This window comes from Lissotriton helveticus, chromosome 2_1 (assembly GCF_964261635.1).
Source record: "Lissotriton helveticus chromosome 2_1, aLisHel1.1, whole genome shotgun sequence".
Taxonomy (NCBI): Eukaryota; Metazoa; Chordata; class Amphibia; order Caudata; family Salamandridae; genus Lissotriton; species Lissotriton helveticus.
In genome coordinates, this window is record NC_136059.1 from 1,307,262,684 (window position 1) to 1,307,288,287 (window position 25,604).

Sequence of the window (25,604 nt, forward strand, 5' to 3'; positions counted from 1 at the left end):
ATATGCAATTCTCCCTTAAGGAAGGCCTATATAGTTATGGCAGGGAGCTATATATTACTAAGTAAGACATGATTTTCCAAATTGTCATTTTGCTGTAGAAAGGTTAGGAAGCCCATTGGCTAACCCTAGGTTAAACGGTTGGCACCCCAAGCTGTCTAAGTCATGAATGGGACCACAAAGCAAGGTCAAGTAAGGTGTCAAATATATTGGGACATTAAATCCGATCTGATGCCCAGCCAGATTTAGTGTTGTCCACTGGTAGCCACACCTCTAGAGTGGGCTACACTCTCCCGATGACTGAAGAAGGGCTGTACCCTCCTGAATGGGCAAGAATGGGGCATTCTGGGATAGCTAGATGCCACACATCACAGGAACTTAATCACTAAAGAGGAGGGAACCCCGTAGCCTATTGGATAGTGACCTCGTGAACACGAGCCTGCACCAAAGAGTTTGCATCCAACTGTGGTGTAGCATCGGCTGTCCAGCTACTGCAAAATAGAGGACTTCAGGTTTGTAGAGAAGTTCAACAAGATCCTAAAAGGCATGATAAAGAGGCCTGCCTGAGGATTTATGTAAAAAGTGGGATATCCTCTTACAATGCCTATTGTTCGCTTGGAGAGAGGTGTCACAGACAGGATAGGTATCAGCTCATTTGCGCTGTTGTATAGGCATCCAGTAAGAAGACCTCTGAGTCTGGGGAAAGGAGGGTGGGAGCAAGCTCCCAGGAAGCTACTCCAGGATGCAGTGAGCTACATGCTGGCCTTCAGAAACCAAGAGATTAGGTTATGAAAGCAAGCTTCCAGTAACCTTGAAGCCAGGAAGGAAGTCATGAAGGAGTGGTATGACAAACATTCTACCACAGTGGAATTTCAAATGGGTCAGAAAGTGTGGTGATGGAGCTGGTATAGGCCAGGGCCCTCAAGGTCTATTGGAATGGGCCGTATGAGGTGATTGAAAGAAAGGGTGAGGCCATATTCCTGGTGGACCTCAAGACTCCTAGGCAACCCAACAGGGTGCTGCATGAAAATTGCCTCAAACCACACTTTGAAAGGTCTGAGCTCACCATACTTTTGGTGACTAATGAAGAAGAGGGAGAGGAGAGTGAACCTTTCTCTGATATCTTTGACTCCAAGGAAATGATGGATCTGTGGAATGAGTAATCCTTTCCCCCACTCTAACTCTTGAACAACAGAGAGACTGCCACCAAGTGTTGGGGCAATAATCTTCTCTGTTCTCCCTTATCCCTGGGTCGGCCCACGTGTGCACTCATGGTTTGGACACAGGGAACAACCTCCCTGTTAAGAATAAATCTTACCAGTTTACAGATAAGGTTAGGTCCAGCATTACGCCTAAAGTGTCCAAAGTGCAGAGGTTGGGGATGATCTAACCTCCTAGTAGCCCATGTCCAGTCCTGTTGTTCTGGTAACAAAAGCTGCGCCAGTGGGCCCCATACATGAAATGAGGTTCTGTGTGGATTGCAGAGGGCAAAATTCTGTAACCAAGACTGATGCTCACCCCATCCCCTTGGCTGATGAGCTTATTAATCGATTAGGGGCTGCCTAGTATATGGTACCTTTGATCTTACATCAGTTTGCCCTAACAGAGGAAACAAAGGAGAGGTCAGCCTTCCTACTCCAGAGGGCCACTACCAGTTTAGGGAAATGCCTTATGAATTAAAGAATGCCCCTGCCACCTTCCAGAGGCTGGTGACCAGTTCCTTCCAGGTATGGGGTCTTTCTCAGCTGCTTATCTGGATGACATAACTGCCGTCAGTAGCAGCTGGAATGACCACCACTTTTTTTTACCTCCAGGTAGGGCTTCAGGCTCTGCATCAGGCAGGCTTGACTATCAAGGCAAGTAAGTGACAGATAGGGCAGGGGTCTGTGGTGTACTTGGGACACCTGGTAGGAAGGAGGAAGGTGCAAACCCTTCAGGCAAAGATAGAAACCATCACCCCTCAAAACCCAGACTGAGGTCAGAGCATTATCATGCCTCACTGCGTACTATAGGAGGTTTGTCAAGTGGTTTGGAACCATTGTTGACCTCTTGATGGAGCAGTCCAGAAATGTGATTTAGACAGAGGCATGCCAAACTTCATTTGACTCCCTGAAACGAGCCATGTGCACAGCTCCTGATTTCTCCCAGGAGCTTACCGTTCAGACAGATGCCTCAGAGTATGGCAGTGGGGCAGTACTATCCCAACATAATGAGGAGAGCCTAGTCCAACCTGTAACCTTCATCTCCAGAAGGTTACTCCTCAGGGAATAGGGGTGGTGTGCTATTGAGACTGAAGCTTTTGCTGTGGTCTGGGCACTGAAGAAGTCGAGGCCATACCTGTTTGACACTCACTTCCTGATTCAGACAGACCACAAGCCCCTCAGTAGGTTCATGCAAATGTGGGGTGAGAATACAAAACTCTTGAGGTGGTCCATTTTCCTACAGGGTATGGACTTCAGGGTGGAACACATCAGAAGTAGACCATACCAGTGCTGATTTTTTCCTCTTAAGTGATGAGAACTCTATTGAGGTTGGGTAGATCTCCCCACTTTCAGCTGGAGGGGACACTTGCTAGACCTGTCATTCTTAGGGTTGTCTTCTCCTGGACATTTTCCTTTTGCATCCACGTTTTGCTGATTCATTTGGTTGGTCTTAGGGCTCTGAACACTTTACCACTGTAAACCAGTATATGTGCTTTTACCCATAAACATGATGACTTTTGTGTATACCAGATAGGCATATTTGTTGTACTTGTAAGCCCCTGATAAAGTGATATACCATGTATTTTAAATGCTACTAGTGGGCTGCGGCACTGATTGTGCAACCCACAGAAGTAGTGTTTCAAACCTGTCTCAGGCCTGCCACTGTAGTGCCTGTGTGTGCAATTTACTGCCACTTTGACTTGGCATTTAAAACTACTTGTCAAGTCTTAAACTTCCCTTTTTAAATAACATATGTCACCCCTAAGCTAGGCCCTAAGTAACCCTAAGTGCAGGGTTATATGTAAGTCAAAGGTAGGAAATGTACCTTTATGTTTTGCATGTTGCGATAGTGACAAATTTTGTGCATTCCCTCTAAATAGCCACAAACACATGAAGGTGAGGCTCATCTGCATTCTTTGCACTCATCTGCTTTCATCTGCCTTCTGATTGCTCTTCTTGGACACAAAGGAATGGGAGGGGCTGACACACTTTAATAGGTCGTTTCTTGTCCACAAACAAGCACGGATTTACCCCCCAGAGGGAGCCTGGCAGACAGGACTGGGCTGAAAGGGTTCCTTGTGCACCTCAAAGAGATATTATGAAGTCACCCCTTACATTAAAGGCACTTTTTGATATAAGTACTAGGTCTCTGACCCCCTAAAAAAAGACACATCCGGATCTTGAACTGAGCCTCTGCCAGAAAGGACTGCTGAGATGCTTAAAGGACTGAACTGGACTGCTTTTCTGGAAGGACTGCTTTTCTGCTTGTTGCCCTGCTGCCTGCTCCTTCCTGAATTTTCTGTATAGACTCTGCCTACCCTCTAAGTTATCTCCAAGAGCTTGCTGCCTTGCCCCCTGTTTTCTGAAGTCTCAGGGACATAAAATACTTCCCACAATTCTGCTGGGGCTGCTGAACTCTTCCTTCTGTGAGTCCTACTCTTGCCTGAGTTGCCCCCTTCAAGCTCTGGCTCTCAGAAGTGGGTTCTGCAGTGGTTTTCATCAAAACCTGCCATATTGCATCAACTGCGTGAGAAATTCTGCCACATTGTCCTTCGACATGGACACAGAGGCTACCCGATGACAGTGGTTCCATAGCCTGCATGGCTCAACAACAATGCTCTGCACGGCTTGATGACAATGCTTTGCTTTCACTTCCACGGAGCTTGACGACGACACAGTACCCAATTTGATTGGCTCGACAACGATGTAGTAAACTTTTGATGTGGAGAAGTGTGGCTCAATGGTTAGAGTGGCAGACCCTGATGCAGAGGTCTAGCCCGGGACCAGGGTTCAATTCCCCGCCTCGGCGGGTCTTGGGCTCAAAATTCCACGGACCTGATAATTCTCGCCTCGGTGCCTATTCCAATCATGGAGTCCCACTCTGCAACTCTGGGCAATAGCTTGCTTAATCTCCACAACGGCCCCCACAACGCTAAGAATGCCTGGCCTCCACCTTGGGAGTGCCCAGGAGTGGACACCTCACAGGGAAAGCCAGGATGGGTTCCACAGCGGTATTCGTACAAGAGCCTTGAGACCCTTGCAGGTGAGTAGTGCGCTGTACAAGTATCAATTTACGTTTACATGTAGACAAAAGCTCCATCAGAGGTATAGCTTCAGCTGGACCTGTCTGAGTCATGTGGCCAGCCTACCCTTGATCGTCGTCAGCCTGAACTTTGGATTTGCACCGGTTCCTTATGACCTCAAGTAAACTTTTGACCACTAGTGACTTCAATGCACTATTTTTGATTTAATATTTAAACATTCATATCTCCGCTGCTATTGATTAGATGTTTGCAGTTATGGTCTCATTGTACTCAGATAAATATTATCTATGTTTCTAAATCTGTGTGGAGTCTTTTTGTGGTGTATTTATTGTGTTACTATGTGTGTGTGTTGCAAAAATACTTTACACATTGCCTTTGTAGATAAGCCTGACTGCTCTGTGCCAAGCTACCAGAAGGTGAGCACAGGTTATCTTATTGTGTGTACAGCTTACACTGATTAGAGTGGTGGTTCCTGCCTTGCCTGGGTGAATACCTCAGACAACTAGGAATTCCATTACTAACAGTCACTAGATCACGGTAGGTGGCCTGGTTCCCTTCCTTAATGCTAATTCAAATTTTCATTCCTAAACCTAAAAACTAAGGGAAGTGGTTAGTTTACAGGTGGTCTGAGAGGAAGTGGCAGATTATGAGGTTTTGGAGAGGGGGGAAGCAATAAAATAGAGGGGTTCTATTGCCACTATGCTGCTCTTTTTATCAACATTGAAGAGTAGCTGCATAATAGTCCTCAGATGTTTACATTTGCAATGTACCTTGGAACATCTCTGAATTTTTTTATCTCATGTTAATATGAAAAGGTTAAGACTGAAAGTATAACTTTTGTATAGATAGCAATCTAATAAAGAATGATTTTAACAAATACACATATCTTTTTTCATTGAGTAATGTATAATAAAAATTCTGGCCAGAGATGAAAGTCCCTAGAATTCTGTATGCTAGATGAGTGGTGTATGATTGTAGATGGGATTCAACTGTTTTAGATTAGTCATTGGTATTCAACATTGTCAACTACCATATTCTGCTTTCATCAAAGCCAGTTCTGTAGTTATCTGGGCGTGAAAGTAAGATAAGCTAGTCTGCTCCTCCTTTCACTCTGCTCACGCTTGGAGATCTAGTTGAGCATCCCACCCACTGACAAAAACAGTAGAAGTAACAATGGAAAGGGAAAACCTCCACTTTCCAACTGAACCCTCCCTCATGGATTCCTTGTTGTAGCTCGCCACAGGAGGACAATTTCTGAGCAGGGATCCACCAACAAGACCACTAGAAATTCCTAAGCGAGGGGGGTATAGCCCCCCAGGCTTGGCCCACTGCTCCCAGAAACCAGTGAAATCAACTCCAATCCTGGGACAGATTTTAGGGGATTACTTCAAATCTGCCCTACCCAGGAAGGCAGAAAAACCACTAGATGCCATAGTATGATGATTTGAAAAAAGAATGAGTTTGGAGCCAGCCTGTCATGGAACTGGGCTGGAGCTGCTAAACTTACTCTCAGATATTTCCTAAATCTGCTCTCTTTGGTAAGAATAAACACTTGAGGAAGGATAGATTTATTTTTACTAAAAATAAGAATGTGCAAGAAGTTGGCACATCCTGGCACTGGACTACTCTGCCTCTTAAAGGCCAACATTTCTTCCCTCTCTGGCCTCAGAGGAAGGCAGAATGACAGATTTACCTCAGCTCCTCCATAACATATGTCAAAACTATGCCCAAATAAATCCTCATTTACTCTCCCTTGCCATGGAGGATGCCTGCAGTATTCAGGCTCCTGGTCAGCAGGCACCCAATGAACCCTACTATCCTTAGGATGTCATGAAAACTGGAGACCCTGGGGAATCCAGGGTGACCCACCATCCCAATTGGGGTACTCTTTTTACTGAGAGAAATGTGGGGATGCTGGATGGGTACCACCTTCATCTATCCTCACAGACGGTGTTACTTTCTAGGAAAATGATGTCTGGAAAGTATTCTGTGCACCAGAAAGTGACACCACTCTAAACCCTCTCTGGGTAGTTTATAAAATGCAGCTACCCACATACCTATAAACAATACAATTCCAAGGACAAATCTTGAGGTCTCCACATTGCATTATGGGGCCTTTCCTGTTGCAACCCACTGGATTGGGGTACAGTTTCTATCAGGAGAAGTGGGCGGAAACTGGGTGTAGAGTTTTGGTCAATTATCACTCATTCTGAAATGTTCCCTCAGAAACCGGATAAAATAAGGTATTGTACCTCCAGCCGGGAGGCTACTGGCGGGCACTTTATACAGCCCTGTGCAGTCTCCACCTGGTGGGACCAACAGCACAGGGATACAACACTACACAAACTATGATGGGGAAGAGGATCAAGTGAGTCTCACCTTTGTGGGACTCTGAACTTTTGGAGACAATGGTGATGAGACAGGGATTTGACAAATGGGACCTAATTGGAATTTCTATGGTGGGGGATGTTTATGCCGGTTCAAGGGTAACTCCCTTTGCTGATTTGCAGAAGACTTATAACTTGGCTGCAGCTAAGACCTTCTGATACATACAAATTCACATGCTCTGCTGGTAGTGTTACCACATGGGAGGACATACCGGCGACTAGAAGGTTATTGGAAGCTCACCTCACCATTAAATCAACCTCCCTCACATAGCAGAAACATATTAATAACTCCTCTGATACACTTTTACAATTGCAGGAATGATGGGAAGCAGACGTAATCGATATGCAAGAATAGGACTGACCAGAGGCCTTGGCCTTGGCTTCACCTAGGGAGGTGGCCACGTTTCCGACTGGTGCAACTCAAAGTACTCCACAGGGTTTACATGTCCTGCAACACGTTGGTTAAAATGTGTCGGAGGTCTAAGGTGATGTGCTGCCGACAGTGTGCACAATAAGGTACTTTATATCATATCATTTGGAATGCCCAAAGATTAATTCCTAAAGGGACACTGTGGAGTCGTGTATCAGTGAGGTCTGTGGTGTGACGCTGTCGCTATTGGCTAAGTGGTGCCTTCTGAATGTATGGAAGGCCACCAACCTGGTGTGTGCGGACCAGTCCTGGGTAACCCTGGGCATGATGATAGCTAAGCGATATATAGCTTGATTGTGGTGGGCAGAGTCTGCGCCGACTCTCAGAGACTGAAAGAGAGACATGGACTGGTGCATGGTGGCAGAGAAGACAGTGTTTTAAAGTAGAGGCGGTCCCCAGAAGTGGGGAAGAATCTGGGGCAAATGGAATGTGAAGATCCAAGAAAACAATCGAGGAAGTGTAGAGGCAGTGGTGATAGAATCACCCTCCTAAATGATATACATAACCAATGAGATTCTATCAATGTGACACAAGTGAATATTTTAATGTTTTTTTCAAATTTTTAATGAAAGTCTAATGTCTAAGGGTGGTGACAAAAGCTTTCTTTGCAAATGGCAAATAGAGAGCACTATGTGCTTTTAAAATACCCCTCACACACATAGGGGCCGATTAGGATGGCGGACGGACTTGCGTCCGTCCGCCACCCCTGAGTAGGAGGGACCGTCCGCATGGGCAGCGGCGGTCCCTCCATGGCAATTAGGATGTGACCGCCAGGGTGGCGGTCACATCCTCTATTATTAACATTGCGGCGGGTGCAGCTTCAAGCTGCACCCGCCGCAATGTTAAAAATGCATGTGTTGCATTTACATGCACAAAGCGGCAGGCACCGCACGGTGCCTGCTGCTTTGTGTACGCAAATGCAGGGGGGTACCATAGGTACCCCCCATGTGCAGCCCCCACCCCCCGCAACGGGCCCCCAAAGTGAATGTCCGTATGCTTTTCCATGGCGGAAAAGCCGCCGTGGAAAAGCATATTTACACAAACATCATAATATGGCGGACGGTGTCTCATAGACACCGCCTGCCATGTTATAGCTTTTCCGCCGCGGTCGGAAGCCGACCGCGGCGGAAAAGCGGCGGACGGAATTCCAGACCCACCAGCCATCCTAATTTGGCGGTGGGTCTTTGGAGTCTCCGCCGCGGTTTTTCCGCATCCTCCAGGCCGGCGGACGCTTCCGCCGGCCCGGAGGATGCGGAAAAACCGCCATCCTAATCGGCCCCTAAGAATCCCTTAGTGTCATGCTTCATCATAGGGGTCTTCCCGTCCCTCTGCGGGGCGGGGCGTGCTGTGACCAAACGAACTACGCGGGAGCACTTAGTTTTTTATAGTAGGCTATGTGTAGTGTGAGGACAGTGAATGGTGATAGGGGTGTAGGGACCTATGTGAGTGAAAGTAATTTAGAAATTAAAAATTCCCTGGCTAGTAGAAAAAATAATGTAATGACTTCTCTGGCTGGGAACAGTAAAAAGGGGGTTATTTAAGTAGGGCGGAATACGCATCTCATGACCAAGTAGATGCGTATTCCGCCCTACTTAAATAACCCCCTTTTTACTGTTCCCAGACAGAAAAGTCATTAAATTAATTTTTTGTAATAGCCAGGGAATTTTTAATTTCTAAATTACTTTCACTCACATAGGTCCCTACACCCCTATCACCATTCACTGTCCTCACACTACACATAGCCTACTGTCAAAAACTAAGTGCTCCAGCGTAGTTCGTTTGGTCACAGCACGCCCCGCCCCGCAGAGGGACGGGAAGACCCCTATGATGAAGCATGACACTAAGGGATTCTTAGTGTGTGAGGGGTAGTGCTCTCTATTTGCCATTTGCAAAGAGAGCTTTTCTCACCACCCTTAGACATTAGACTTTCATTAAAAATTTGAAAAAACGCAAATGGAATGTGTGCAGGGGAAGTCCATGTGTCATCCCAGCGGCTGTGACGTTCATGTTCCCAGCGCACAAGGGTACATTGTCACCCAAGCCCCGGACACAGCGAGAACTGTACCACCCTCTTGGGTTTTGATCAAAACTGTGGCACTTGTTATTGATCTCCCAGGCACTGCTGGCTAATTGTATAAGAATGTGGTAATGTGTAATGTGATAAACTACTTTATTCTAATAAACAGAAGTTATCAAAAAATATATATGGTATTGTAGACAAGGTTTGATGTTTGGGGGGCAATATGGGTAAGAACAAGTTGTGGAATCCATCTGTTACAGACTACCCTGGACTCTCTCGGTAGTCTAGCTTTCAGAAATGTCTGGGTTTGGTAAGTTACTCTGGGTGGCAGCCAATCCTGTGCCCAAATGCCCCAGGTCAAGAAAATCAATACTTCTCAGTTAAAGGGGGAGCAGAAAAGGAATACCATAATTTGAGGCACCCTAATATCACCTTAAGGCCATAGAATTTGTACTGCCAACGCACTGAACCGTCTTAAACATAGAGGAAGGTGAAAATAGATTAATCTAGTTGCAGCGTAATATATTTACTGTCCACCAACGTATTTTCGTTCAGATGACATTCTGTGCAAATAGCCTTCATTCAGCTTCTGTACCATTGTCTAAAGTTCCCAAACACTACCGTGCCACATTTTTGCAGAACACATGCTCCTGGACATCATGGCCCACATGCATCAAGCATTTTTGTAGTCGCAAACGGTGCGATTCCTTAAAATCGGCCGTTTGCGAATGCAAAAGTGCTTTTTGGGATGCATGAAGCAATTTTAGAATTCGTAATATTTTTGCGAGTTCTAAAATTGCGGGTGCTTTTAAGAAGTCGCAGATGTACGACTTCTTAAAAGCAATGCATCATTACTTTGACAAGTGGAAATTCGCAATTAGGGTGCCAAATTTACCGAGTGGTTGAACCACTCGGTAAATTTGGAAAAAGTGTTTAAAATGGTGAAAAAGTATTTTTTTCAACATTCATGTTTAACACACACATGTCTTTAGGACATGTGTGTGTGAAACATGATGCGAAAAATAAATTTCAGGGGTGCATGGGGGGGTCCTTTGGACCCCCCCCTGCACCCATAAAATTTTCTAAGTGCCACTCGCAATTTGCATTGACTCCTATGGGCCTTTTGGCCCATAGGAATCAATGGGAATTGCGAAAATTTACTTAAGAAATCGGTATTCATTTGGGATTCGGTAAAAATTGCGATTTTTACCGAATCCCAAATGAATACCGAAAATAATGATGCATAGCATTTTGCACTTCTTAATTTGCGATTCCTTATTTTTCGCAAATTAGGAAGTGCAAAATGTAACAATGATGCATGTGGGCCCATGTGTTTTTTGCAAGCAGCTTTCATTATTTCCTGCTTATACTGCAACAAAACCTTAAGGGTGCCACTGTATTGTCTCATTCCATTCCATTAGGGAGCAGCAGTGAGAAAAAGAAGGACGTTACGCCAGCCAGATGCAGATGAGCGGGACCTTTCTTGAAGTTGGGCACCAAGAAGATGAAACTCTAAAAAAGAAGACTAGTGTGGGACATTTTTTACTAACTGACCTCCAAGACTGGCAAAGCGAAAGAGGGGCGTTCTAAAGGCTCGAGAACTGAGGTAGCAGGAAACTAGGTAATACCCAGTATTCCAGTAAAGTGGGACAACACAAGCATCGACTGTTAATGACCATAAGATCATATTTTTTCTTAAGTTAAACTTAAGTTTGTCCTAAAATTTGGTCTTAAAACAAAATCTTAACTTAAGACTAAATCCTAACTTAAGACAAGATCCTAACTTTACTACTACTAAATGCCTTCTTTGAATGCCAAAAGTAGTAAGTTTAGTATTTTGTCCCAGATTAGTTCTGTGAATCTGCCCCTACGATTTTATCTGTAACATTTCAAAAATGACAAATTTCATTGTCAAGGGTACTTTTTACGCCACTGTAACTGATTTGTCCAAGAGGCTTTTTTTCTGTAAGTATGTTTGACTCTCTCCAGAATCATGTGTCAAATAGCTGGGAATAAGCAAGGGTGATGCGCCGTTATGGACATTGGGGCTCCGCCCCCTTTAATTCCAGCCTCCTGTGGCTGAAACTTCTTTAAAATTGAATAAGGTTGCATTTAAATCATGGCCCTTGTGCAAGCCGGCTCATACGCAGACTGTCACTTGACTTCTGCCTGCAAAAGCATTTACCTGGCTGACGAACTCACAGCTATGAGGTCTGTGAGGCATCACCTCAGCAAATGACAAGCAATCTCCCCCCTGATGTCATTCTGGTGAAGTAAGCCCCAGGTGCTTCAGGCCAATCAGGGAGTGGACGGCACTGTGACCCCACCTTTTCCTAGTTCATGGCTAGAGTCAGTAAATCGTCACTGACCTCAACCCTCTGACGTGTTAGGAAAAGGTGGAGTAGAGGGCATAGTCAGAAAGCAGATAAATCGAGTCTGCGCAGCAGATTAAGCATTTTATAGATAAACTGCGCAGACTCTAAGGGCCAGATGTAGGTAATTTTAATTTACCACCTCTTAAATACCGATTCATACCGAATCGGTATTTAAGAGGTGGTAAAATAGAGGGGGGAGATGTAGGTATTTCAGGTTCAGTAAATACCGAATCGTTAAGATTCGGTATTTACCGATTCTGTAAATACCGATTCGGTATTGCCCATTGATTCCTATGGGCCTTGCAGCCCATAGGAATCAATGGGCAATACCGATTCTGTAATTACAGAATCGGTAAATACCGATTTTAGCAAAGGTGCAGGGGGTGTCACTTTGACACCCTCTGGCACCCCAAAAATAGGCATGTGTGCCCTAAGAGCATGTCTTTGTGTCACATGGCACAGGTGTGCATGCACACATGTGCATGCACACCTGGATTCGGTATTTTACCACCCAATTGGATTGGGTGGTAAAATACCGATTCTTAAAGCCCTGTGGCACTCTGACATGTGCCAGCTACATCTGCATTTACAGATTCGGTATTTTACGGACTCTGTATTTACCGATTCGGTAATTTTACCGAATCGGTAAATACAGAATCGGTAAAATACCGATTCTGTAAATGCATGCCCTACATCTCAAAATCCAATTACCGGTCGGTAACGGCCGAATTCGTCCGTAACCGACCGGTAATTGGCCACCTACATATGGCCCAAAGTATCTGCTTTCTGCACTGCTTTTAGCAAGAGACGTCACATGCGTCATCGCTGCAGAGGACTTCTGGAGAGTCCTAGTGCGCTGGGGAGGGTGATCATCTCAACTAAGCAGTCTGGTTGTAGCTTTTTGCCCATGCAATGCTCTCCCTGTGCGCCTCTCCCGTTGCAGCCACAACAAGCAGAGCAGCAGGTGAGAATTTTTTTTAGTTTTTTTTAAAGTAAGCGATGCAGCCAGTCGACACTATCTCTTTTAGCCATCATTACAATAAAAGTTACTGTGGGATGATTGTGAGGCAAATCTGTTCGACTAATTTATTCTTAATAAAGTGGAAATAAATTCATGATATGAGTCGCTCTCAGGATAAGTCTTGAAATGCCTCTCCACGCTGCATTCTTTTAGTTTCACACACAAAATTCCTGACGACCCTTCTGCAGACTATGAATAAATATCTAAACAAGAGACAGTTTTGTTTTAAAAAACAAAAAAAATATTATTTATTCTATTGTACTATACTCGGAAGCAGGGAATCCTGGGGGTGAGACACATAGCAACCAGAAAATTATACTGAGGCCAGGGAAGAGTAACTTGCCAGCTTCTGCCAGGTCTTTCCCATATTCTTGGTAAATTAACAAAAGTTCTTGAATGGTTAGTATGGAACATGGCGTGTCTTTGGCTGAAAGGGACAGGGCGGTGGGGGCTTCTCTACTGCTAAACCAAGGTAGAGGCAAGCAGAGAGTCTGCCTGCAACATGAAATAAATGTAAATGTGTGCAATTGGTTAGTTACCAATTCTATAAGCTGCTTGTGTCTGGAGCTAGTATATGCCTTGAATTGATTATGTCATTTAAGTCTGAGTTGTGGAGTGCGTCACTCTTACAAAAGTTATTTAAAAAAGGTTTGCTCTAGGTGCAATCTGATTACATTTTATCATTAAAATATATGATTTGAAAGCACTTTTATCTCAAATGCTAAATATGTTTGCACATTTTAGCAGCCTATCATTGTAATAAATGTTTTAATATAATGACTTGCATATTTGCAGTACTTTCAGTTGCTTTCAGGGGTCATGTCACTATTCCCCATTGCACCAATCATGTCTATAACTCTTTGGTTATACACAGGCATCTGCAGTGATCACATTAACTTAAATGCATGTAAACAAGTGCATTTCCAATTGATTACTTTAATTTGCATGTTTTCATTTAAAGTGTGCAGCATTTAGGTCAAGAAAATAGTGTAAGAATAGTTTGCTATTAGCCGCATCTATAACCAGACCTACATTGTAGTCAGGAAAACCATACTTTTTTATGCAATTCAACCACTGGACTTTGACAGAATCTGCAGGATGCTCAACTGTCTGGGGCATCTGTTCAGCCTGGGGTCTCTAAATGTTCCGTAGGGTGGGGAAAGTGTTCCGTAGGGTGGGGAACACAGGCCATCAAATGTCAATAAACCACCTACTGCATGGCTAACTCTTCTCCAATCCCACAGGCTTTTCAGCAGCACTGGTCTATCAGATATTTTTTGACAACCTGTGCGCACTACATAGTTTGACTTGTCAGCTCAGATATTATATCGCCTAGCAGGTTGAGCATACCAGGATGAGGAGCTTAATGACAAGAAAATGTAGTTATTTTTAGGCTGTGGATGGTAGTGTTAACACACCCCTTGTATTGCTGCTCCATATTATGGTACTTGGAATGCTGTGTTCCATAATATATCATGGACTCATAAATGTGTAACAAAAACAATAGAAATATTTGAAAACATAACAAAAGACAAGTAGACAGCTCTCTGAGTGTTTGTGCATCAGGAAGCAAGAGAAATCTTGCTAAAAATCATGGGAGTATTTCAAATGTTTCCTACCACTTCATACTTCTGCAGTTGTGTGGTATTTTCACAAAGCCTGAGTCACATTATTTGGGCTGTATCTTCAGTATGCATGCCAGTCAGGCTCACTTGTAAGTCAAACTCAAACAAAACCTTTACCCTCACCACTTTAAAAAGTCACCAGCCGCCACTGAGAATAAGTCATGAATTTGGAGGAGCAACACATCCTAACATATAGACCTGATTGCCAAAGCATTCTCTTCCGTAAATCAGCTTGTTTTACTCTAGGAAAGTTACATGTAAGTCTGGTGTAAGACACAACAACTGACAGAAAATACTTTGTTAGTCAGGTCTGAATATTTAGGAGTAATTCACCCCTAGGACAAGAGTGACGATTACTCACAGGATGAAATGTTATTTTTTTCTACACTAGCGTTGTTCTCTTTAATTCTTGCATTTTTTGGCCTGAATGTGTCTTTTATGTTGAGTTTTTTATCATCAGTGATAAAACAAGTTATAAAACGATGATAAATCAATATTTGCTAACTCATGTACATAATATGAGACTTGTGATTTATCATTCTTTGAACGGAGATACAAGATTTATATGTTATCAGAGATGTAAATAATGTTTCTGCCTGCCTTAATTCAGCGTGGGTTAGGGGAACACTAAAAAGCATGGAAATCAAATAGCTCATTAAAAGTCGATTGCATTTCCCTTCGCTGTCATAATATGAACACATTGAAAAAAATGGGACTCTTGCTGTCAGCCCCAATCAGACACTTATTTTTTCATTTAAATTTATAATCAGTTACTGAAGCAAACATGTGTTGCCTGGATCAATATGTGTTGTTTTGGGATGATTATTGATTTATTTACTAGATTTACGAGTTTTTTTAAAATCTATTTCTTTAGAGTATTATAGAAGGGCATGTGTCTCCTCCTGATTTATTCAGAGCGCTAAAACACACTTCGAGTTAGCAGAACACTGCTTTATAGTCTTTCTGCAACGCTTGTTGGGCTTTGCCCCGTCTGAGCCACCATCTCTTTTAATCAGTGCAGTCCTCCTTCCTGTTTACACCTCGCCCAGGGGACGTCATTAATTTCCGTAGTTTTCTGTCTTACCAGATCGATGGTGATGCTTGTCTTCTAGCAGCTCGAGGTCAAGCATGAGGTCATCTTCATCCAATTCGCACGAGCCCAGATTATTCAAAACGTCCTGTTGAGGTGAACAAGAGCAATCCATTTAGAACAATTAGCAAAACGGAGCTATCACAAAACCAACACAAACGCATTTCATCTTGCACCCACTGGGCAATTTATTGTCTTATGGCGTATTTTCCTCAGCCAGAAGTTTCATTATATGAGACCAAGATAAATGCCACCATTTTAGTTTATTTTTATCCAGAAAAATCTTTATTTAGTCCAGCATTTACAAAACCCTTCTGGACCATGACAACACCTCCAGCCATTATTCTGTTTGTACTCTGAATATTATTCATTGGTAATTAGTGTGACACATTTAAAATTACAGCAAGGTGTGATGGGAATGCTGCACACTTACCAGTACTTACTGCAAACGTATTTTGCTGCAGGCCACTTTATAAAAGTCACAATAATTGCTACCAGTTTACATACCAATTACTCCTGCTGCCAATAGTGCTATACTACGTCATCAGGGCCCACGCTTTCTAATAAATGACATGAACAATTGGATATATCAACAAAAGGGGGAACCGAGGAGGGCTATTTTTAAGGGGGTCCAGTGTATAAGCCCAAGAGATATGTTTAACAAAAGAGATACACTGTTCCCCGGGGAAGAAGAATGGAGTGGAGGTTTGAGTAAACCAGGCGAAGGAGGAAAAGGGGGGGGAATCCTCCTTTCAGAACTAAAACCCTCACACACCCAGCAAGCTAGGAGTCATGCTTCATCATATGGGTTTTGCTCCTCGTCAGACTGGCGCTGCAATGTTTGACGGGCACCCGCGAAGGGGCTCTTTAACGGAGATCTTTTTTTCCTGCCAGTTGCTGCATGTGGGTATGAGGGTTCTAAGTGAGGTGTAGAACGTGCAAAGTGAGTGAAGGTTAAAAGAGGTTAGGTACTCCACAAGGCGTTTTAATGGTGTGGTTAACTACCTCAGTAAAAACAGTCAAGGTAAAGATTACATACTAGTGCTAAGATCCAGCGGTGTAATCCTCTACCTAATGGTCGACATGTTTCATGCTACAATCGCAATTCGTCAGGACCTATTAAACTGTACTACACAAAGAGTGGAGGGGGGAATACTACCTTCCACTGGAAACTTATAGGCAGGCCACAGGGTCCTGCTTGTTCTAATGCGACCCTACTGGGGACAATATCTCGCTTCCACGGTCTTCTTCAGTGTATTGGCACCTTAGTGGTAGGTACCTGTCTGCTGAGCGGGCTGAGCCGCGAACACCTACCCACACGAGGTTTGGTTGCGAACCACCAGAAGCCGGACCATTATTTGGGCTACAGAAAACCGTTTGAAAGAGGGTCTAAGGGCACTTTTAAAGACCAACTCATAGACATAGCCCCCAAAAAAACACTTGTAAAAACAAAGAATGTCTAGGGTCTAGTGGTTCAACTGTACGGTCGGACCGTTAACCTTTAATTAGCAGATATATGGCTACTCTCTTCTCTCCAATTTTAAACATCTCACTTTATTCACTTTCACTCACTTAAGCACTGCAAAACAGTTACCCTTACATATATATCTCGGAACTCCCTACAAGTACATACGACTATCAATGGATTGGCGACAACCTCTGTATCACCTTCAGGCGGTCAGCATACTCTCCTAGGTATGAGGAGAACCCATATGATGACTAGGGCGGTATCGAATGGGAACTGATGGGTACTTTTTATACCCTAGTGATGTTATGCTGTGCTTGTAGTTTAAAATAGTACACATATTTTTCTTATCACTAATTAGTTTTGATCTGATAGTTGTGTCTTTAACAGGAAGTACAGTTGAACCACTAGACCCATAGACATTCTTTGTTGTTACGGCCATTATTTGGGAGCAAAAGCGAGCAGAAAAGCCTTAAAAAAGTGTGTCATTTATTTGTGGGTTCAATTCAGGAAGTGGGTCAGAAAAGGTACTACCAGACCCTTGAAGATTTAGGGTATTGGTATCATAAAGCTATCCTTTTGAATTCAAATTACTGACTAACCTATCCACCACTCAAATTACTTTCATATTTCACTATACTAATTCAACACTAATCCTTTACGGGTTCCGGAGTAGCGTGCTCGTCAGGGGCAGCAAGTGCTATATAAATGCAATTACAATTCAAGAATGCAGCAGATGACATGTACATAGCACTACTACCGCCATTTTGTTGGAGAGATGGGAGCTACAGTATCAGCAGTTTATGGTCCACATTTAGACTTGATGGGAATGAGAAAGGCAGACAGGGTAGTCGTTTCCGGTGGTAGATCACCAAAAGCCACAGACGTAGAAAGATAAACTAGTGTTCACATTCTTTTTTAGGTGGAAGCCACGGGTTAAGGGTTCTTCCTCCTGGATTTTTCAATACAGGTTTAAAATTATTGCATTTTATGGAAGTATTTTCACATAAATATGCTAAAAAAACATATAATCCGAAGGGGTGCGCATTCATTTTTTTCGGATTGTCAAGAGAGCCTAATCATTAACAAGGGTGTTGGGATTTCTTCTACCAGGAGGAAGTGTTTACAGCATGTCAGAAAATAAGACATTTGCCAGCACAAGTTCCCTAAAAGGTTATACAATGATATGAGTCACACAGGTTGCTCGAAAACGTATTTTTGCATTGCCTATCATGTTACCGAACATCTTTCTCCTTTTCTACATTCTGTTCCCTTCATTTTTCTGCAGTGGCCATTTAAAGTATATTGTAAATCAACCGCTATGATTCAGAATTTAAATGAAATGCGAAGGTTAGATAAAAATCATAAGAGTCTCTGAAGCTCAGGCCATATGCTGCAGAGCAACACAGATTTTGTGGGCCCATTCTGCAGTGTCATCACTGTGGTTACAGAGCCCCTACAGGTTAGACAGCCGACCAATTACACCAACCGAACTAGATAGCACATCAAATAGTTATATTTTAATAAGACCACATCAAATTTAAATATATGTCTAAAAAAATGCTACCATTTTTGTTCCCAAAGGTTCGTTTTTTAGTTTATAGGAAAAGAGAAAGTTTGCTTCATAAGCAGACATTTCATTTTGGAACAATAACACTTAGGACCAGATGGACGATCATTCAATTTTGCGAGTCGCAAATTGCACGTTTCGCGAATAGCAATTTTCGACTCGCAAGACGGAATGTACAGCAATGCCTTACACACTGTTTACGATTCCTAATGGGGTAGTTAATTAATTACCTTAATAATATTAATGAGGTTCGTCGCAATTTATGACCCTTAGGAATCCCACATTTCTGTGTTTGTTTTTTAAATAAAGCAATGTCTTTTTATTAATTTACGTGAAAAAGAAAAAAAGAAAAAGTTTTCTTTTTATTTTGTAAGGGCAGGCATTGGTCCATGGCACCACTGCCTTATCTTAAGAAATATTCTTGCATACATTCACAAAGGGTAAGGGGGTCCATTTGCGACTGGCTTACTGCAATTCTTAAAGAATCGTACATACCAGTACAAAGCAGTGTGACTCGCTATTAGGAAGGGATGCCCTTGGCACTCCCCTTCCTAATAGTGACTTGCAAACCCTATTTTGTGAGTCAGTAATAGGTTACTGACTTGCAAAATAGGGTTTGCCCATACCACAACCCTTTTTAGCAGCCACAAATGGGCTGAGTTCCGATTTGCGACTGCTAAAAAGGGTCATACATCTGGCCCATAGTCTTCACCTGTAGTTAAAAGAGGTTTGGTTCCTAGACACTAGTTTGCCATCATTGCCAAGTATTCATTTGTACTAAACATCATAATGTTGAAACAAACATCTTACTAAAGGTGGGCATCAGTACTCCATGGATGGCAAAAATATCATAGGATTTTTTACAATAAGACAAATGTACTGCCAATATCACTGCAATGGCGATTGACTAATTGTCAATATTTGGAAAATTTAAATATACAACATTTTGGCCAAGATCTATGGGCTGCAAATTCGTGCTGCACTTCATTTAATTGAGAGTAGCACGGATTGCCAGGAAGCACTAATTTACGTTTCACTGTCATTCCAAAGGTTTGGAGCTGTACAACAGAGTTAACCCAGCACAAGTTAAGACCACTATCAGGTAAACCTTAAGAAAGGACCCTGCCTAAATGCCTTCATTGGCTAGCCACCAAAATCCGCCACTTTCTGAACTGAATAGGACAATCTGAGAGACTGTGGAGAATGTGGAGAAGTGTGGCTCAAATGGTTAGAGTGGCAGACCCTGATGCAGAGGTCTGGCCCGGGACCAGGGTTCAATACCCGCCTTGGTGGGTCTTGGGCTCAATTTCCTTGGACCTGATAATTCTCGCCTTGGTGCCTATTCTAATCATGGGTCCCACTCTGCGACTCTGGGCAATAGCTTGCTTAATCTCCACAATGGCCCCAAAAGCGCTGGGATGCCTGGTTTCACCCTGGAGGTGCCCAGAAGTGGGAAAACCAGGAAGGGTTCCTAAGCAGTATTCGGACAGCGCCGGGACACTACCTCAGGGCAGTAGCTGTGTGCTCTATAAATACTGGTACATTTACATTTACAGAGACTGGCGTAGGTCCTTCCAGACTCTGAGGGCCTGATTTAGAGTTTGACAGATTGAAAGGTGGAGGATTCCCCCTCTACCTAATTACACATGCGTTATATCCTATGTCACTAATATTTAGCTGAGCGAGAAATTCATTCTCATCTGTCAAGTTCTACATCATTCCCTGAGTCTGTACACTGTGGGCACTTGTCCCTAAGAGAAATACAGCAAAAACTGAAATTATGAAAGCCTGAGTGAAGAAGAGAGAAGGCAATATGCAAATGTAGCTGCTCCTAGACTTATATTATGAGGTTAGTGGTGTAAAGGTGTAATAATCTTTGGTTTTCCTGTATGAACATATTTACTTTGTCATTTGTTATAGAGAAATTGACTCATTTTTCTAGAAAATTTAATCGTTTCTCAGACCATCTCTGAGCAGACCCACATTTTTTTCAGGTTAGTTGCTCATGCAGTGTCTGAGGATGAGCATTAGAAATAAATGTCACTTAATCAAAGTAAAAGCGGGTTGGTAACAATAATGCATTTCAGATTTTCATATCCTACTGTTGCCCAGGATACTTTATACGAAAGAAATCTTCTGGAAGTGTCAAAATAAAGGTCATGCATCAATAAATGGGCATGTTAAGAACATTCTATATAGTTTTAACAGATTACTAGTCAGACTAAAAACAGGTAGGCACATGTGTTGACTTTAAGATAAATTCCATGAACACGCAGTGGTAATCCAATATAAATGGCAATAAAGTTTCTAAGATTTTCAGAAATGCTATAACTGATTGGCTTTGCCTCAGAAGAGTTGGATCTAGCTAAATAAATAGCACAATCGAAATAGTTAAAAGAAAAGGATGACATACTTCACATATATACAATAAGCTGATAAACTAAAGTATGGGTACCATACAGGTGCCAGTGCATGGATTCCGGGAGTAAATGTTTTTCAGTTCCAGCATTGCTGGTGCATCTGTCCGTTTCACCTGCTCCCTGTGGTTAACAGCAAAAGACAGAGGGAGGTTCAAATTACTGGGGGAGAGAGAGGGAGGGAGGTATAAAAGGGATCAGAGAGGTTGAAGAGCAGTGGTAGTAGCCACTAACAAAGAGTGGTGGAGTGGGTGGAGGGAACGCAGGAGGCGGGCCACACGGGGGTGTATTAGGAATAATATATCAAAAATAAAAAGAACTTACCTGAAGCTGCCAGCTGCGGCCGCATCCTGTGTTGCGCCCCTGGTACTCTTTCTGGTCCCAGCAGCCCCTGGGACAGACTCCAATCCAATCACAGTGCTGCAGAGCAGCGCAGCGATTGGCATGAGAGGACTGGAAGGACACTCAGCTCAGGCCCGGGAGTCTGTGGGGGTTTCTCCAGACCACCTGTTCAATGCAGCTGGGCTAGAGAAACCTAAGTGCACATGTGTGTTTTGTTCAGCCTGATACAGCCGGCCCAACACATTGCACAAGCTGGCTCAGAGCGGCAAATAAAAAATAAAACAATGCTAGAACATCATTTTATTTTTCATTTGCTACCTCTGAGCCAGGCAGTGGGGCGACGCTCCTCCACCATTGCGGAGGAGCCGCCACTGTTAAAGAGAGTGAGGAGAGGGAGAATGGATGGGTGGAAATAGAAAGATACAAAAAGGAAGTGAGCAGGCTGGTTTCAACAATTTTGCCAGGGCTGTTTTGCTTCCACACTCTGGCCCTTGATCTCTCCCCATCACTACACGTTTCCGAATATAAAACATGCACAAGCTTTATTTTTGTAATACTAAATAGCAATACAGCCATCATTTCACATACTGCCCTCTCCAGTCAAGTTTCTTTGTATATGCATCTATGAATTTTGATTTACATAAGCAGTCCCAGTAAATCTGAGTTCATGCAGGGACAGTACATTCAACTGCAGTGTATTTTGGAGGATTCCAGCCCACTACCGTTCTGCAACCCGACTCCTCTTTTGTGATGCAGTTTAAAAACGTTACATTCTTGGTTTTAATGCAGTTCAAATCGAACATTTGCTCTTTTCTGATGCAAAGAAATGAGCAATCCAATTTAAGCTATCTGAATTTCAAACGCTGCGCCTGCCTGAACACAGCTTTCATTGAACACAAAATGGATTTATTAAGTCGTTCATACAGGCGCTCTGAGCTAAGCCCACTGATTAATGATGTTGTTTGCATTATCAAAGTCTTCATTTGCCCACTGTCATCAGAAGCCGGAATGCGTGAGGCCCTGAAAAGTGAACTATTAACTTTGGGTACAAAAACTACTTTGATTCAGAAAGAGATATGACAGATTCTAATCTTGTAAAATTGGAAGTAATCTTGCAAAATTGGAGGTAATCTCTTGGAAAACAAACCACCGAAGAGAATATTTAAACAAGTTAATAACGCATGTGACCCACTATAATTATGGAACACTAACAGAAATGTATTTATAACTAGTATATTTTGGGATAGATTTACTAAAAAAAATAGGGCACCTCAGCATGACAGACACAGGTGTTGCTGTGCTGGTATGAGCAGGGGAAGACAGCAACACCATACCATATTTACTGTTGCTGCTCTCTTCCCATGTACCGAGCACACTCCTTTGCAACATTGTGAAAAGGTGTGTGCGTTATGCCTGGAATAGGTTTTATTTACTAACAAATTGCACAACACTGCACTACTAAGATATGACACATTCAGGCTCTCTCCCTGCACTGTTGCACTGAGTGCTGCCTAGCACTAACGCAGACATTCTTGAACCATTGTGCAAGGGGTCCTGTGTTACAGGCCGGATTATTTTTGGTGCAGGGAAGGTGTTGATGGACAGAATGCGAAACAATTTCATACATTCACCCCAGTACAGAGATCTGGCCCTAAATCCATCATTTATTTTTGCTCACCATGCCATTCCAGTTTGAACCACGCCATATGCAAATCAGTCTTGAACCTGTGCCTCATGGGAACAGTCCAGCCCGAACTGCCAAGCCAGGTCCTCCCTGGACTGGAAACAAGCATCCTGGGACCGGTTTCGGGGTTTCACCCTTCTTCAGCCAGGAAATGCAGCACACGTAGAAAGAAGAAACAACAAGGAGAAATAAACATATTTCCCATCAATGTGTCTCACCTGGGAAGGTTAATCTGGGAGTGCACCAAACATGATGGGTGGCTGCATGGGAACACCCATGCTCCAACCATGGAAAGCCTTCCCTGGGCACAGTAATGCAAAGCAGTAACTTGCGCTGCCTTGTGTTACTCCAGATTTACTAAGGCACACAGAGCCACGCAAGGAGGTTTTATGTGGCATAGTAAGTCTCACTGAAGCCCTGAAGTTGCCTTTCGCCGCCTTGTGTGATGCATTGCCAATGCAAGGGCTTTGTAAATTTGGGCCTTAGTATGTAATGTACAGTAAGGTACATATGCAATGATTGATATGGTTGACATAAGCACTTCTCTTAACGCCTGTTTCAAGCAGATGCTATTTTTTATGCAGACCCAGATATGACAGTTTTTGTAGATCTGGCTTCCTGTCAAAAATCATGGGTGGTAGCCTGGCAACACCCAAGCACCTCCCTTGGAAGCCCCCCTTGATACAAAATACCACAAAATGAAGGGCCCGATTCGCAAAGGTAAACTTAGACCTGAAGTCTAACTTTAGGCTTGAAGTCTAGCTTAGACCAGAAGAACAAGTTTAGACTTCAGGTCTAAGTTTCAAGCCAATGTTACCAGAGAGAGAGCACAAGCACGTTAGCACTATTTAGCTGTGATGGGATGTGCAGAGTCCTAGGGCCAGCAAAAACAAAGACAGCAAAAACAGGAGGATGTAATGCAAAACTTTGGTAAAAACCACACCAAGGATGTCGGGTCCAACACCAGGCACACACATGAATTACACCTTCCGTGAATCCGCAGACGCAGGGCCTGATTTAAAGGTTGGTGGATGGGTTACTTCCTCACACATGTGATGAGAATTCCGTACACCATAATATATGTGCCACTGGATATAATGCACTTGTAATAAGCAGACGTTACACCCACCATGTTTGTGATGGAGTAACCTGCCCACCAAACTCTAAATGAGGCCCTTACTCCATTATCTTTCTGGAACAGTCACAGGCGGACCTCGCAGAGCAGCACCTGTGCTGCATCAAATCAAGGAAGGGCACATCCCAGTGAGATAGTAGGGGCTCCAATTAAATCACCCCAAACTCTAGGCAGAGGATAGGCTCAGTGATTAATTTAAATGTTGTTTAGCTATTGCTTCTCTCGTTGCTCTGCTAATTAATTCCTTTAGCATACTGGTTGGTTTTCCCAAGGAGTGTTAATGTTAATCCATTAGCAGTGTGATTCTCACTTTCGCACACCTGACACAATAGAGGTCATTTTCTAAATGTGGGGAGAACGATAGCACATTTCGAAAACAATGGCATCAATTCACAGGGAGCATCATGTTTCATTGGCAGTGCCATAGCTTACTAGTTTTCCGATTGCTTATGTGTAACATTACAATAGTTTACGTGTGATATGTGTGACATTCCGCTCCTTATGTGTGATGCTGTGAGTGAAACCGAATTGTGGTTAAAACCAAGCATAACAATGTCTGTTCTAAGGTAAATATCAGAAAGTGTCCCCTGTGGTGTAACATAAAGCTCTATAAATAAGTAGTAATCACACCTTTGTTTTGTATTTACTTGCACTGAGGTAGTGCAGATCAGTGGTGGCATATGGTTATTGAAGTCAAAGTTACCTGTTTCTGCAGAGAGCAGGGACCACCATCAGCCTCGTAAAACGGTGCACACCATGACAACTGTCAACCTTTCCTCGACCCCTTCTCATCTAGCCGGGGTGAAGACATTGGTAGCTGCAAAAGGTTGACTGCGTGTCTTTCTAATCCTACTGATAAATAACCTTTTTCACATGGTAAGATACAAAGAACAACTGCTGGTATGCTTAGAGGAGCTCTCAAAATTTCATGATAAAGTGTTGCTTTACGGGAAAGCAGAAAGGATTAACAATTTGCGTGAGTCTGACCCATGGTGCGTGGCACTTGGCAGGGCTGTTAAAATATATGGTGCTGAATAGCGTGCATGTTAACACCACAGGTATTTTATTCAAGAGACCAGAGCATAATCTTCCTTCTATTATCAGGGCTCTCCATTCTTGAGTTATGTTACTTAACATATATTAGAACATTGGAATGTTGGGAGCTCCATTGAAAACAATGGAGTGCTCTGGGCTTATAATGGCTGGTATAAGCCCGGAGCTCCAACATTCCAATGTTTCTTTGTTCACAGCTCTGGCTGTGAACAACGGGTTCAGGGAGCCTGAGGGGATTCTAATCCCCTCACGCTCCCAAAAGGCTTTGTTTTTTTGTTAGAACATTCTGTCCTCTAGTGACAGAATGTTCTAATAGCCTTATAGCCCTTCGTAGATGGGCTATACCGCTATTAAAGTCCCTCTCCCTTGTTAAAGGCCCTCGCCTTCGGGCCGGGGCCTTTAACGCTGGAGAGGGACTTTAATAGCCGGTATAGCCCTCTACGGCGGGCTATAAGGCTATATACAATTATTGAAATAACATATGTATTGTTGGGAAATGTGCATGGTAACCAATAACCTTCTGACATGGGTGTACAAACACATTAGGGTTAAAGGTCTACCATGTAACCTCAAATCAATATGTTTTTAATGATGTTGGGAAAAGAATGACGACGATCCTTTCCTGAATTAAATGTTTTGTTAGCGATGCGATATTTATAAACTAGGAAGAGGGAAAATGGGTCAGACTAATATAGCTAGCGGCTTACAGCATGGGCTTTGTTTAGTGAGAAAACAGTATTTAGCCTT

General features: G+C 43.2%; 1 protein-coding gene across 1 annotated transcript in view; it reads right to left on the bottom strand.

Moving 5' to 3' along the window:
• Positions 1 to 25,604, bottom strand: part of CCSER1 (coiled-coil serine rich protein 1) — a 2,545,713-nt gene that overhangs the window by 1,744,365 nt on the left and 775,744 nt on the right. The window contains exon 4 of the mRNA XM_078676231.1: positions 15,186 to 15,279. Within this exon, the coding sequence (XP_078532357.1) occupies positions 15,186 to 15,279 (94 nt within the window). The remainder of the gene's footprint in view (positions 1 to 15,185; positions 15,280 to 25,604) is intronic.